The following is a 15,232-nucleotide window of genomic DNA, read 5'->3' as shown; positions in this document are numbered from 1 at the left end:
GAATAAAAACAAATGCCATTAGAACTTGTCAGGCGTGAAACATATAGAAAATACAATTAGGGACACTTTAACAACATAGCATTAGGAGACATACCTCTCAGCTATATGCCTTTCCAATGTATTCAAATTGACTACATTAACATGCCCAAAGACAAGGGATACAAGTATGCATTGGTTATTGTGGATAGACTGATGAGATGGGTTGAAGCATATCCAGCCAAGAAAAATGATACAGACATAGTAGTGAGATTTCTACTGAAAGAAATTATCCCTAGGCATGGCATTCCCGATACCATAGACTTGGACAGAGGGTCACATTTCACTTCCCAGATTCTGCAAGAAATACACAAGAACCTGAGTATCAAATGTAATTATCATGCTATTTATAGACCTCAAAGTTGAGGCCAAGTGGAATGAATGAACAAAGAATTAAAAACACAAATAGGAAAACTCTGTTCAGAAACACACTTGAAATGGACAGATGCTATGCCTATTACTTTGTTTCAAATAAGAACAAGACCGAAAAGTGACTTGCATGTATCGCCATTTGAAATGTTATATGGTCAACCACTTTGGCATGGTAGGACAGCAAAACCATCATATCTATCTATGTTAAAAGAGGAATGTGTACTTCATGAATAGTTAAGGAAAATACAAAATGGGCTGGAAAAATTAAGAAAACTAGGATTACTGGTACAAAGAATACCATTGGATTTTTCATTGCATAAGATAAAACCAGTAGACAAAGTATATGTCAAGAATTTTAATAGAGAATCTCCTACAGAACCAAGATGGATAGGTCCTGTAAATGTCATCATGGTAACGCCTACATCAGTAAAGGTTGAACACAAATATCCGTGGTTTCATGATTCATCTGTAAAATTACATGATACATGATATCTATAACATTACCAGCAATGAAGATGAATAAAATAACATCTACAACAAATAGCCCTAGCAATATTTAACAACAGTCCCTATACATGGAAAGCTATGAATGAGAAAACATAAAGAACATACGTAAAAGCATTACATATGGTAATATGAAGGAAACACATGAGAGTACATATTAAGACAAAAACAAGCACTGCAAAAGCAAAGATGAAATATCTCTAAAAGTACATACACATTAGAATTACAGATTCAATGAAAAATAATCTCTGCATGCAACAACAATGGAAATGAAACGAAGTTACTTGACTAAGAAGACATGGCTCTATGAAATATATCATCATATATCATTCTATCTATACTAACAAGAACCCAGAAACCCACAAGCTAAAAGCAGAATTCTATCTCCAAGAAAAACTCAAAAGTCAAGAGAATCTCTTAACATGAACATGTTAGAGAAGCAAGCTATACAAATGAAACCCCCATGTGAAATCAAACCTCAAATGATAGAAAATAATATATTTCAAAAGCATAAAACACATCCTGAAAAATTTTACAGTACAACATATTACATACATCCATACATGAAGATTATATGTAAAGGCATACTTCCATGAATGAAGAATCAACTCTAAAACACTGACAAGCACACATGAAGAACTCAAACTTACTTCCATGCACAAGGAAATAGAAATCAATCTTACATACATGCATATGAGAAGCTTATACGCATGCATGTTCCTGTGTGTTCCTGCATGTTAAAGAACATGGGACTTCAATCAAGGTGAGATGACAGATAATAAATGTATGCAGCACAGATGGAAAACCCAAGACACGTATGTTTCTACAATCGATACTAAAGACATGGAAAGACTTTGGAATTTTGAACTGATGGTCATGAGGTCATGTAAGATTGTGATATTTTTTAACCTCACATATAGGTACATACATACATATGCAAATGCACATAAATACAATGAAGAAGAGAATCTCATGGACTGTGTTAAGTATACAACAATTGTATAGTTACACATACACAAAATTCATACTGATATACTTATAAATTTCTGTGGAAAATTGAAACAAAGAGAATTTTCTTATCTTCATGACTTTGCACAGAAATTACATACAACACTGTATTGTAACTGTACCTATGTAAAATCTGTATAGATAAAAACTATGTACATTTGTAAATACTAATGGACTACCAGACTAACGAGATTAAGGTAATTTATTAATGTTCTAATTACTAACAAAAATAGAGAAAGCTTAGAAAATTTGTTCAAAATCCTAGATGATGTAAGGACAGAGGTATAGCATTATTTATATAAGTTAATTTACATAATAACCTTAGTAACAATTGTTATTAATAGAAACTTTTACTTAGAACAAATTATAGACATTAGGACATAGGACAGTTACATTGTCAAAAATAGTTTAAATTGTTGCATTGTTTACTATTATGTAAAAAAAAAACCCATATTTATGTACTGAATATCTATAACCTACACCACTTTCCTACACCCAAACTTAGAATAGGGATATTTACTCAGAATAGTTAAGACAGAGTATGATTTTTTATTAGGGGACATAGTGGAATATTTTAACATAGTGTGGGCTAAAGCTTAGACAGTTAAGAATTCTTCAAGATAAACTTATGAGGTAAGTAATGTTAATACAGAATGCAAGTTGCATTCTGGGCAAAATGTAAAACGGGGGATTGTAAGGGAGTAATACTTCAGAAAATCTAGAGAAACAGATGCAATGAATGGAAGCTCAGAGATCTGTCAATCAAGGAAAAATTCCAGGGGAGAATGTGACCTGGAGAAGGCAGTTAAACAGAGGGACACAAACTGCTGCTGGGGACTCTTTCCTGACACTAGAGGAGGAAGAGCTGAGGAGATTTCTCTGCCTTTTGGTTACTGATTTTCTCTCTGAAATATTTGGAGTTTGGCTCTCAGGACCTTTGAAAACTGTTAACAACATCCCTCTTATAAGACTTTATAATTCTAGTTACTTATTTTAAGATTTACTCTAGATCAGGGAAATCCTAAACCCCTCTCTCCTATCCAACCTCCCTTTCCCCTCCTTCCTTAAAAGAAACCCCTGTTTCTTACAATTTAGAGAGTGAGTTATCTGTTAGATTTTCAGTCAACTTTCTCATTCTGGATCCCAGCTTGACTCCAACCAAAGACAATAACAGAAGTTGGTGGGAGGGGAGGAGGGAGACAGGAGTCTGACTTCTCACTACCTTATTGCTCAGTGTGCTTGCTCAGCAACCTAATATTACCATAAACCACCTAACAAAAGAACCACCTAATACACCACATCTTAAGCTAACGCAGAAGGTCTCAGAAAGGACTTAAGGAAACAAAAAACAGACTCCCAGGAGCAAGATACTCTCTTTAAAAGTGCTAGAAACTGTGAGACATTTGGGTTACACCTGGTTTTGGGATCAGGAAATCAAAGCTTAATTCCCCAAATCTTGCTCTTTTAGGGTGTATGTGTGGGGGGATCTAAAAGTCAAGCTCATTAACATGTCCAAATACTTAAACCCTTCTCACCAATCCAGAGTACTGGGCTACAAGGTAGTAGCTTTGATTAGTCTTGATAACTGAGTCTTGTCTGCATCTTGGCTTTTTTTTTACATTCTATATATATATATATATATATTTATTGCAAATACTTAAAATTCTTATGTAAAATGATTTTCTCTATTACTTGTGAAAAAAATATGGTGTCGACACCAACTTCTCTGTACATACCCTCAATTCCAATGTTAACAATTCCTTTAAAAAGGCAAAAGACACTAACATTTAGCATGTACTAAACCAGTTTGTACATTGGCTTCTTTTTTACCAATCTAACTTAGTTACTAACAGACTTACTGAAGAATAGTTTAGGGAGAGTAAAAAGTGAAGAAACTGAAGAAAATGAGAGTACTTGCCAAACCTTTATGGTCAGCCAAATTATAATAATTAAAATTAAATTATGAGGCTCCTAGTAGTGATAGTAAAGAGTGGGAAATGAAGGAAAAAAAAATAGAGTTGCCTAGCCTACCCACCTCATGTGCCATTCTGATAGAATGAAGCTCACCACCAACAGGGGTTCCCTAAGCTCCAATCTCCAGTCAGAAGAGTGTGAGAGAGAGACCAGAGCCTTGGTTTCACCTTTATAAGCAGTTTTCTCTACCCACTAGTTGTCCCACATAACATATTTTCACAAAGTTTACATTCATAGTTTCTCTCCAGTGTGGATTCTCTTATGTGCAGCAAGATGGCCCCTCTGTGTGAAAGCCTTTCCACAATGTTTACATTCATAAGGTTTCTCTCCAGTGTGGATTCTCTGATGTGCAGCAAGATGGTTTCTCTGTGTAAAAGCCTTTCCACATTGATTACATTTATAAGGTTTTTCTCCAGTGTGGATTCTCTGATGTCTAGCAACAGAGCTCCTCCGTGTGAAAGACTTTCCACAATGTTTACATTCATAAGATTTATCTTCAGTGTGGATTCTCTGATGTAGAGTAAGATAGCCCTGTCGTGTGAAAGCCTTTCCACAGTGTTTACATTCATAAGGTTTCTCTCCAGTATGGATTTGCTGATGTTTAGCAAGATTACTCCTCTCTGTGAAAGCCTTTCCACATTGTTTACATTCATAAGGTTTCTCTCCAGTGTGGATTCTCTGATGTCTAGCAACAGAGCTCCACCGTGTGAAAGCCTTTCCACACAGTTTACATTCATAAGATTTATCTCCAGTGTGGATTATCTGATGTAGAGTAAGATGGCCCCTTTGTGTAAAAGCCTTTCCACAGTATTTACATTCATAAGGTCTCTCTCCAGTGTGGATTCTCTGATGTTTAGCAAGATATCCCCTCAGTGGGAAAGCCTTTCCACATTGTTTACAAACATAAGGTCTCTCTCCAGTGTGGATTCTCTTATGTGCAGCAAGATGGCCCCTCTGTGTGTAAGCCTTTCCACACTGTTTACATTCATAAGGTTTCTCTCCAGTGTGGATTCTCTGATGTTTCACAAAAGAGTCACTCCATGTGAAAGTCTTTCCACACTGTTTACATTCATAAGGTTTCTCTCCAGTGTGGATTCTCTCATGTGCAGCAAGCTCAGAGTTGTGACTAGAAAGTCTCCCACCTTTATCACTCATAGAAACCATTTTTACATGTTTAATTTTTGGATGTCTAATGAGGTCTAAACTCCAGCCCAAGCCCATTCTCCATAGGTTACCTTGATACATGGGCATTTCCATAGGTTTCTCATGCGAATGAAGAAGTGTTACTTCTTCAGGAAAACATTTGCGGTATACACTGTTGTGACAATATTCATTTCCTGTGGTCAATTTTGTATACTGATTTAAGCCTATATATTGTATGAATTTCTCTGTAGTCTCATCAAATTCACAGTCACTCTTTGGACTTTTATTTACCTTGATATTAGAGTCACGGATTTCTCTCAAAATGAAGTGATAGGGATCCTCATTCATGCATCTCTGGGAGCCAGATCCTTCCACAAAAAAGCTCAGCTTTGTAGACATCTCCTTCACTTCAAAATTAGTGTCGGTCTCTGAAGAAAACAAATAATGACATAAACAGAGAAGGAAAGAGAAAACACACACAGAGCCAAATAAGTTCCTTTCTCTGATGGTAGAAAGTAAACTGATTTTTATTCTATTTCCCCAGGCCAAAAGGAGTTTTCAAAATTAAACAAGCAGAGCCAGTCTTTGGATACACTATTTGGTCATATCTGCAAGATGGATGATTTTACAAATACTTTTATATACAATAACAATAAAACCTCACAACAGACTTGTGACATTTGCAGACCCAATATTCTCATGATACTTTGCAACTCATATCAGAGTAAAGAATGGAAGAAGGGCCTGACCAACCTCTTGGCAGCTAGACTACAACTCAAACCCTGTGCCTGAATATGCTTTGTCCACAATATTGGACAGTGTTTTTACTTTGTCCTTTCTTTCCTAATAAGTAGTCACATCCATTATTCTTATAATTTTGTGAATCTCAGGTAACATTCCAGATATTTTTGTTCTCATCATTTTGAATGCATTATCACATTGATATTCTTGGTAAATTTTATATGCTAAGCTGAGAAAGAACTTCACTATTTTTAATTGTTATGCAGTAATTTTGAAAGTGGAATATAAGTTTTCTTCTTCACACTACAGATTCAAAGACATGCCATTTAGTGCAGACATACTAAATATTTCCTATTTTATGACCTACTATATATATTGCCTCATACTCTATACTGAGTCCATCATCCATCTCTCAGGAAATGAACAGCATGATTCACCACTGGTCTGCCAGTCCTCAAGTCTAACATTCCCTTCACTACAATAGATAAAGGTCTTTTGGGATAACAGCCATCAAGCATTTGCTTTCACCTGACTCACCTGGACAGGAGTTTCTTGGGCCTTTTTGCTCTAGCATCCATGGTGCTTTTCCTTGCCACAAACAGGAGATAAAAATTTCTCTAGGAACTGGAAGCCCTGGACATAAGAAAGAATGAAGATATCGGGAGCAAAAAATAAAAAAAAAAACATAGTCCTCTTAACAGAAAGGGGGCATATAAGTAAGGCCTACAGAATGGTTTCTATGCTATTCACTGTTGGGACATTTGCTGGAAGGCAGAGATCATGAAACCCATTTGAAATCAGAAAATTCCATCTTCATATACCTCTTATTTTAGAAAGAGAGGCACATTCCACAACCTCCATTATCTAGAAATTAAAGGCAGCTGATAGTGAAGGGGAAAGAGATCAGAACCTGGAGTGAAAAAAATATATTTAATCTAGTTTCAGAGAAATGGCAAATGGGTGCTCCTGGGCAAGTTATTTAACCTCTGTTTGCTTCAGTTGCTTCAACTATGAATTGAGGACAATATGGACATCAAATTCATAGTAATGTTAAATGAATGAACTCCTTTACCCAAGAGAGAACCAAGAGTTGGTATTTTGAAATGCTTATTCTCTTCCTTTCCATTCCTATCATGGGGCCTGCAATTTGAGTAAAGAATGAAAGAGGAATCAGGATAATCTCACTAGACTAGGCAGAATTAGGGGTTATGAGCTACATTTTTATACTTCTTTGAAAACTGTATTTTCATATTATCAATTTTATTAAATGAATTATCACAGAAAACCACAACTTCTAAACAAAAAACCCAAACAAACCACAGAAAAATCATGTGCTTTCATTGGCATTGCAAATCCAACAGTTCATTCTCTGGAGGCATTACTTGTCATAAGTCCCTCAGAAGTCTACTGGATCATTGTATTGCTGAGTATAGCTAAGTCTATCACAGTTGATCATTCCACAATATTACTATTACTGTGCACAATGTTCTCCTGGTTCTGCTTAATTCATTCTGCATCAATTCATATAGCTCTTTCCAACCCTTTCTGAAATCATCACATTCATCCTTTCTTACAGCACAACAGTATTCCATTACCATCATATGCCACAAGTTGTTCAGTTATTCATCAACTAACGTCCCTTCAATTTCCAATTCTTTGCTACCACCAAAAGACCAGGTACAAATAGTTTCCTACAAGTAGGTCCTTCCCGTCATTTTCTGATCTCTTTGGGGTACAGACCTAGTAGTGGTATTACTGATCAAAAGAGGTACATTGTTTTATAGCCCTTTGGGAGTCATTCTAAATTGCCCTCCAGAATTGATGGATCAGTTTACAACTTTACCAGCAATGCATTAAGTGTCTAAATTTTGCCACATATCCTCCAACCTTTGTCATTTTCCTTTAGTGTCATATTGGCCAATCTGTTAGGGCTGAGGTGGTACCTCAGAGTTCTTTTAATTTACTTCTTTAATCAAGAGGGATTTAAAATTTTTTTTTATATGATTAGTGAGAACTTTAATTTCTTCATCTGAAAACTGCTTATTCAGAACCTTTGACCATTTGTCAACTAGAGAATAACTTGGATTCTTATTGGTTTGACTTTTTTATTTTTTAATTAAAAGCAGGCAGAAGAACTCGGGGCAGAGATCAGCTCTTGCTTTTTTAATCATTGAAGAGCTCAAAATCCTATACCTTTGGCTTGGAATGATGACATTCCCTTACTGAGAAATTCAGGATTAAGAGAAGAAAATCTTCTTACCCACAGAGAGTAGATTCTGAACATTGTCCAGCAAGACCTCCAGGTACAGCTCTTTCTGAGAATCGTCCAACAGGTCCCACTCCTCCTGGGTGAATCCCACGGCCACATCATGAAATGTTATTGACACCTAAACCAGCAAAAGTCATGAGATTTTGAACTGAACCTTCAGAAATCATCTAGTACAACCCTCATTCACTTTCTGGAGGACATTGCAGCACACAAGGGATTTATCCAAACTTCTAACCTTGAAGAGTGTCAGAGCCAGCACTGGAGGCCAGTCATTCACAGCCCAGTGGAATATTGAGAAAATAATTTTATGTCTAAAGGGAAAATGATGTTGGAAGAGTAAAACCTGGAGAAATGTCTTACTCTGAAATGCTTTTCCCTATGGAATCAGGAAGATGGGAAGTGCTCTCTGAGTGAGGTGGGAGATTCTGTGAAGGAGAAAGAGGTGATCTGAAATTCCTCCTCATCCTAAGTGTCATAATTGATCTGGTAAGAACATTTTTTAAAGAGTTTTGGAGCAGGTAGCATGTACTGTGTATTCTAGAGGGAAAATATTACCAGTAATTAATGAGAAAACAAAGAAAAAGGATTTCTTTACTTAATTCCTAAAAGGTTGAAATACCCTTATCTAGACAAAAGCATCCAGAGGATTCCAGAGTTCAATGGGATCCGACTCTTGATTCTAACTACGTGAAGAAGCAGTCTCTGGTTATACTGAGAGTTTGGGGTAAGGAACCATTGAGTAGGAGGTGCCATAGTCAAAATATCCTCTCTTTACATTATGATGAATTTCATTTGTTACTGGAATATATTCAGTCATTTTACATTAATTACACAGAAAGAAGAGTATGTATAAGGAAAGGAAGAGGTATTCATCTTTTTAAAATATAACATTTTATTAACTAGGGTTGGGGACTGAACTAATTCAAAGGAAAGACACTGACAGTGTAATGAGTGGAATTCTCAAGAGGTAGAATTTCTTTATTTTCAATAATTTATTAACTGACTGGTCATTTAATGTGGTCAGTTGACTCTCTCCTAAATCTAAAAGAACAAAAAACAGTAGTTCTCTCCTCTAGCAAAGGTCTTTTGTCTTTATCTCTCACATATAGCTATCTCCCTAGTGAGCTCACCAGTCATTCTCTCCCTTGGATATTCCTCTGACATCTCAGATGTCACTGAGGAAGGAGATTTAGGAGACCTCAACTCCTCCCTCATTACTTCATCACAGGAGAAGCAGGTCCTTGTCCATAAAAGAAAGGTGTCAGTCCAAGCTTTCCCCAGTCTTGTGGTTGGGGCCTGGCACACTCTCAGAATGTGTCAAGGTTCACCATGGCTTGACAGTCTTCCTTTAATCCTTTTAGCTGAACAAAAGAAGGGAGACTCCCCCTTAGTTTCATAACTTGGGATGAAATGTGAGCTGGAACAACCTCCAGGAATTGATGCAGAGTGAAAGGAGCAGAACCAGGAGAACAATGTACACAGAGACTGAAACACTGTGGCACAATCACATATAACAGACCTCTCTACCAGCAGCAATGCAGTGATCCAGGACAGTTCTGAGGGACTTATAAGAAAGAACACTATCCATATCCATAGAAAGAACTCCGGAAATAGAAACACAGAAGAAAAATAACTGCTTGATCATATAGTTCAATGGGAATATGATTGGGGATGTAGACCCTGAATGATCACCCTAGTGCAAATACTTATAATATGGAAATAGGTCTTGATCAATGACACATGTAAAACCCAGTGGAATTGCTCATTGGCTACAGGAGGGGGGTGGTAAGGGGGGAGAGAAAGAACATGATTCGTGTAACCATGTAAAAATATCCTAAATTCATTAAATAAACTTAAAAAATAACTTGGGATGAAGTGGATAGCAAATCTGGAGCTCTAACCTTAGCTAGGCTAAAGGGAAACATTCCACAGAAATCCCATAATTCAATATTAATTTTCAAAAAACAGTTTATTTATGAAAAACAAAGGATAAAAGCCTAGCCCTGTAACTATGGAAACCTGGGGATCAAGGATCAAGAGAAGAAGATAAGAGGCTGACTGAGGAATAACCAACAAGCTAGTAGCCAGATCTGACAATAACAAGTCTCTTGGTAGGGCTCTCCTTTTAGGGGTAAAATTATGGTTGGACTGAATATTTAAGAGTTGGTCGCCAGGGATTTAATTCCTAAATCCCAATGAATTACTCAAGTCAGAATGGCTTCTGTGGTAGTCTATTTACAAATAGAGAGAAGAAAATTAAGGAAAAGAGAAAGATAGCTGCTCCGGCCTGGTCTGAACCAGGCAGGAATTCAGAGGCCCCAGCAAAGGGAGTTGGGGGTGGAAGGGGCTAGAGGATTAAATATCTAACAAGGCTTCCAGCCACTGAGGCCTCCTCCAAGAAGAGGGGCCTCTCCTGAGGCTGGTGCCTCCAGAAAGCCAAGAAAAGGGAGTCAGCCTATTCACTCACCATGTGACAACCCACGGGAAGCAGTCTGAGATCTCCCGCCTGAGCTGTTCCACCATCAAGTTCCAAAGCGAAGTTCCCTCATAGGAAGTGACCATTAAATTTAAAGGCAGCTCTTTGTGTCACTTCTTGTGCATTATATGTACCAATGATGGCGTAAACTGGGATTTTGGACTGCCCAGGAGGCAGTCAGTTGTTTCTGATTTGTCACTTGCTAGCACATGTGGGTCATAGACCTTCCTCCCCCACACTTAATCCTTAAGTGGGGCTGTATACATTCCTGGTGGCTAAAATGCTAAAGAATAAGTAGGGTGGAGTTAATCTAAACTTCACATTCCTACCTTTCCTCTCTGCTACATGAAAAACACAGGGTATGCTTGGTATTAGAAACCCTTCCATTTCACCTCTTCCTGACCCATTCCCTATTTTTCAGCCTGGAATGCCCCTGGAACCTCCAAGGGAGGAATAGTCTGAGGAAAGGTTGAGTTTCTAAGCATGGGAAGACGATTCCTCAGACCCTCAATACAATCTAGAAATCTGAAACCCTACAGGGGCCAATCCACTGTCCTCTATACCCATCTGGGGGCTATTCCACCCCCCTGCAATGGCTTTTCCATCCCCATGACTACATGATGTGTAACATCCTTCAAGACACCTTCATGTCTAGAGAGGAATTGTCTGAGCGGCAATTCTTTGGGCCAGAAACTGTCGGCAGCCATCAAAAGCCACGCTGTTTGACACAGTCACACATGGAAACTGCGGGTTGCAAAGCGGCCCTCAGGAAGGCAGGAAACATACACTCAGCCCTGCCTCTGAGTGATTTCTCTCACTAATATCCCTTATTGTTGGAATTGTTCCCCAGGAGAAAATAGATGAGAGCAAAATGCATGCAGGATTAATACGAATGTCCTACTCTATGCCCCTAGAATATTACCAAAAGATCAAACTCACAGAATTAAATCTAAAGATTCCTATGTACCCACTTAGGTGAGAAACATCCCTTTCCTATGTTTAAAACCTCTAATAAAACTGCATTCAGATACTCTACCCCACTACAAGTCAGGGATATTAATTACCTCTCAGGCAGAGACTGGTATGTTATACTTCACTGATTTGTTGTGCTAAGCAAAGCCTAGATACTCTAGTGAAACATTAGAAAAATGAAAGCCTGCTATTAAAAAATACCTAAATCTAGGTTATGGTATTCTTACCCTCTGATCCCACACTTAGCAGCAATGTTTTGTTGATTATCTCCTGAGAAATCCTGATTGAGTATCTATTTGATTAAAACTAACACACAATTATTCTTAGCTTAACAGCATGTCTGAGCCTCACGGTTTAATGAAGAAGTGACCCCATGACAGTATATCTTCTAAGCTTCACGTTCGTTGTCAGAATCTTATAGTAAGGGAATTTTAGCAGGAGCAAGTTGACAGGAAGAGGTCCTACAAACCAACATTCCAGAAAACTCTCAGCAACTGGGGACTGAAAACAAAGGCAGATTTTGGGAGCACTTGATAAGACTTCTCTGGAGAAAGAGAAGCTGCTGTTTTTCCTAGAAGTCAGGACAGTCAAGTGGGTTACTGTTTGGTATTTCTGAGGTGAACCCAGAGAACCAGTGATTCCCTCTTCTTTGGCTTTCTTGATATTCTGCCTGTCCTTGCAGTTGGTGATGCTGCTGGCTGCTGTCAAGTGGATTTCAACAGAGCTGTTTACTTGGACTACTGCTTGACTCAAAGAGGACTCCTGGTTGTGAGATTCTTTGGCCTTTATCCTTGTTCCTGCCAAACACCCCTAACCTTAATTACTACTTTAAGACTTTAGTTTAGAAATAATTATAGGAGGTATAAGGGTTTTAATCTCTGGGTTGGGTTAGAAATTAAGTATCCTTAATTCCCATTTCCCTTCCTCCCTTTAGCCACATAAACTTGGTTTTTATAGATATAGTTAATTTGAACCCTTCTTTTAACCCACCTATTATAATCTACAGCAACATAGTATATAAGATAACCATAGAATATTAATTAAATGATTTGTTAAAAGTTAATGTATAACTTACTCAATTATCTGTAATGAAACATGTATGTTGAAAAATGAAACTTGGTGCCAAGCATCTATAACCAGAAGATAAAAAAATAAAAATTACCCCAGCAAAGGTGGAGCAGTTTTTCTGTGAAACCTGAGTCTGCTGGTTGAAGATGAAAGCTGTGTCATATTCATTCTTCAGCTGACACAGTCCCACCTCCAAGAACCCCACCCCCTGTGGGAGGCTGGACGACCTGCAGTAAGAACCAGCATTCCTTCTAACACAACACAACTTACTTTCCCACAATAGGAGCAGGGCAGAGAGCAGCCCTTGCAGCCAGGCCTGGGAGGCAGAATGGCTCCTGACATATCTGAAGGACATTCGAAGAGTTCAGACAGAAAAGATGAAGCTCAGCGCAAAGGGCAGCCACCAGAATCAGACAGCAAAAGCTCTTCCTTCAGATAGAGCTAGAACCAGAATGCAGAAAGATGTCAGCCTCAAAGGAAAGCAGAGGAATCTGGGCTCAAAGGGAAGAATGCAGAGAAAAGAAGACAACTTCCTGTTTGGAATTCCTCTAATCTGGGTGGTTCCTAGCAGTCCTCACTGCCCCACCTGCCCCACCATAGAAGTTCCAAGATCACACTGTCCTCTAATAGTACACAAGGCCAGGACCTAAGGAGCCTGCCTGCTTCTCTGCCCTCTAGTATCCACCAGAATGAGCCCTCTTCAGCCTAGACTCCTTCCAGGCATCCAAACCACCCCAGGGCTTGATATTCCACCTGAGCAACCACCCACAAGGCTGGTCACCCTGAGAGCTCCCACCCTTACACTCCTTCCCCCTCCTCTGTTTTGGGCAAATCTTTTGCTTCAAGTATTAAGCCGGGAAGAAGTACGAATCCTGGGCAGAATTCTTTGAAATGCCCTCTCACAGGGGCTAAAGCCCCACAGCTCCGGATCTTATTCAATTTCTTCTACACGCCAAAGTTCTTTGGATTTGTAAAAAGCCTCCCCTACACTGTAGCGTCAATATGGCCGCACTGGAAGGCGTGGCGTCTGCCCTATCAGAATCTTCCAACAATCAGGACGTGAAACCCTTTGGTGGGAGCAATCACAGCTCAGCTCTGTGTGGTCGTCTGGGGAGGCCGAAGGCCCTGCAGGAGGAGCCGGGAAGGCCAGTGAATGGCTGGCCTGAGGAGGTCCCCGAGACAAGCTTGGCCCGTCAGGGCCCTTCGAGCCTGGGAAGAGTCAGGCCACCCTCGAGCTCCCGAGGACTGCGGCCAGGAGAGGCTCCTCTGCCGACTCGTCCATTCTCTCCTCTGACCTGTGCTGGACTGATCAAAGGCTCCGACCCTGACCGCTGCCCTCTGCCCGCCACCCGCTGCCCGCCGCCCGCTGCCCGCCTCGGCACCCTGCAGCCTGGCATGACCCGCCAGACACCCGCAAACACCTGCTCTGGGGGGGGGGGGGCCTGGGGGTCACCTGCAGCTGCCACTGACCACAGGTCAAGTTTGGATCTTCAGCTCTGAACGAGGGTCCTGGAAAACCCCCAGAACACCATCTATGTGGGGGCAGCCAGGGCGGACCCCGGAGCTCCCTGAGGACAAGCAGTGAGGGCGCCCCTGGAGGCCTACCGAGACCCAGCTCTGAGCTCTGCTGGAGTCCAGCCTGGCCTGGGGAGGGGCTGCACTCACCTGGGAGGGGGGCCTCGGGGTCCCGGGGGCCATAGCTCTGGCTGCGGGCTCTCTGCGGGGCCACCCTGGGGTGCTTCAGGGGGTGGCAGCCCCGAGGGGGGAGACTTCCTCTGTGTGCGCCTGAGGGGAGGAGAGAGGGGGAGGGCTCAGGGGGGCTCTCAGGGCCTTCCCTACCCTCAGGGGAGAGTCTCTCTCTCAGGGGAAAACAGGGAGCCTCAGGCTGGGAAGGACCTTAGACGGGCCAGGAAGAAGCCCCGCCCCCCTCTGCCGCCATCTTTGGCTTCACTCCACTTTGAAACTGCACTGGGTGGACTGAGGGAGACTCCTAGGAGGGGTTACTGGGTAATGGGGGGGGGGGGGGAAGAGCCATCGGGTGGGGGTGGGGAGAGCGTGTTGGCATTTCCTCAGTGCCCGAGATCAGAGCTCCTAACATGGCAGGTGGGCTCGGGCAGATACCTCCGCCCCTCCTCTCGTCCCCCCCAGCTGCCTCCTGGCTCGCGCCGCGGGAGGGGCCATTCCCGCCACTGGAGGAGGGCAAAGCCCCGTCCTGGCTCCCCGTCCAGACTGAGCTGCCGGACACTTCCGTGTTGGTCCCTTTTCTGAGGTCCGTCAAGGGGCTGGACAGGAAGGGAAACACCGAGGAAGTTCCTCCTCCCCCCACACACTTACACTGGGGCCCGGGGCTCCTGCCCCGCCTCTCTTGGTGCACATGCGCACACGACCACCACCCATTCCCAAACTCTGTAATCCGGAACTGGTCCACCATAAAGCGGGGAGCGGGACCGGGACTGCGCACCACCTGCGTCCCCTCCCCTTCACACCCAGAAATGGTCCGAAAACCACACGTGCCCACCTTCCAGGAGCTGAAACGACCCCCATGAAATCCCCAGCATGCTTTGGGGCTGCCACAAAGGGAGGTGACAACACTAGCGGGACATCAGATTGCAGGCATTCTGGGAAATGTAGTCTTCCACAGGAAAGGATTTCCTTCCCGGAAGTCAATA

General features: G+C 41.3%; 1 protein-coding gene across 11 annotated transcripts in view; it reads right to left on the bottom strand.

The window, feature by feature from the left end:
* LOC103103694 (zinc finger protein 260-like) overlaps positions 1–15,232 on the bottom strand; it is a 197,825-nt gene that overhangs the window by 78,274 nt on the left and 104,319 nt on the right. For 3 of the 11 annotated variants that reach the window (XR_008918180.1, XR_008918179.1, XR_008918178.1), the window contains exons 1-6: positions 14,685–14,891; positions 14,229–14,348; positions 12,834–13,004; positions 8,039–8,165; positions 6,316–6,411; positions 95–5,465 (exon numbers count right to left, since the gene is read on the bottom strand). The exons of 1 other annotated variant lie outside the window; for it this stretch is intronic. Coding sequence is in view for 4 of the 10 variants with exons in the window: in XM_016422698.2 (XP_016278184.2) it covers positions 5,329–5,465; positions 6,316–6,411; positions 8,039–8,165; positions 12,834–12,905 (432 nt within the window). In the remaining 6 variants the exon portion in view is untranslated. 7 more of the 11 variants (XM_016422698.2, XM_007492421.3, XR_008918182.1 and 4 more) reach the window with 7 other exon arrangements.

Source organism: Monodelphis domestica, chromosome 4, assembly GCF_027887165.1.
Source record: "Monodelphis domestica isolate mMonDom1 chromosome 4, mMonDom1.pri, whole genome shotgun sequence".
NCBI classification, from domain to species: Eukaryota; Metazoa; Chordata; class Mammalia; order Didelphimorphia; family Didelphidae; genus Monodelphis; species Monodelphis domestica.
This window is presented reverse-complemented; position numbering and strand designations above follow the sequence as displayed.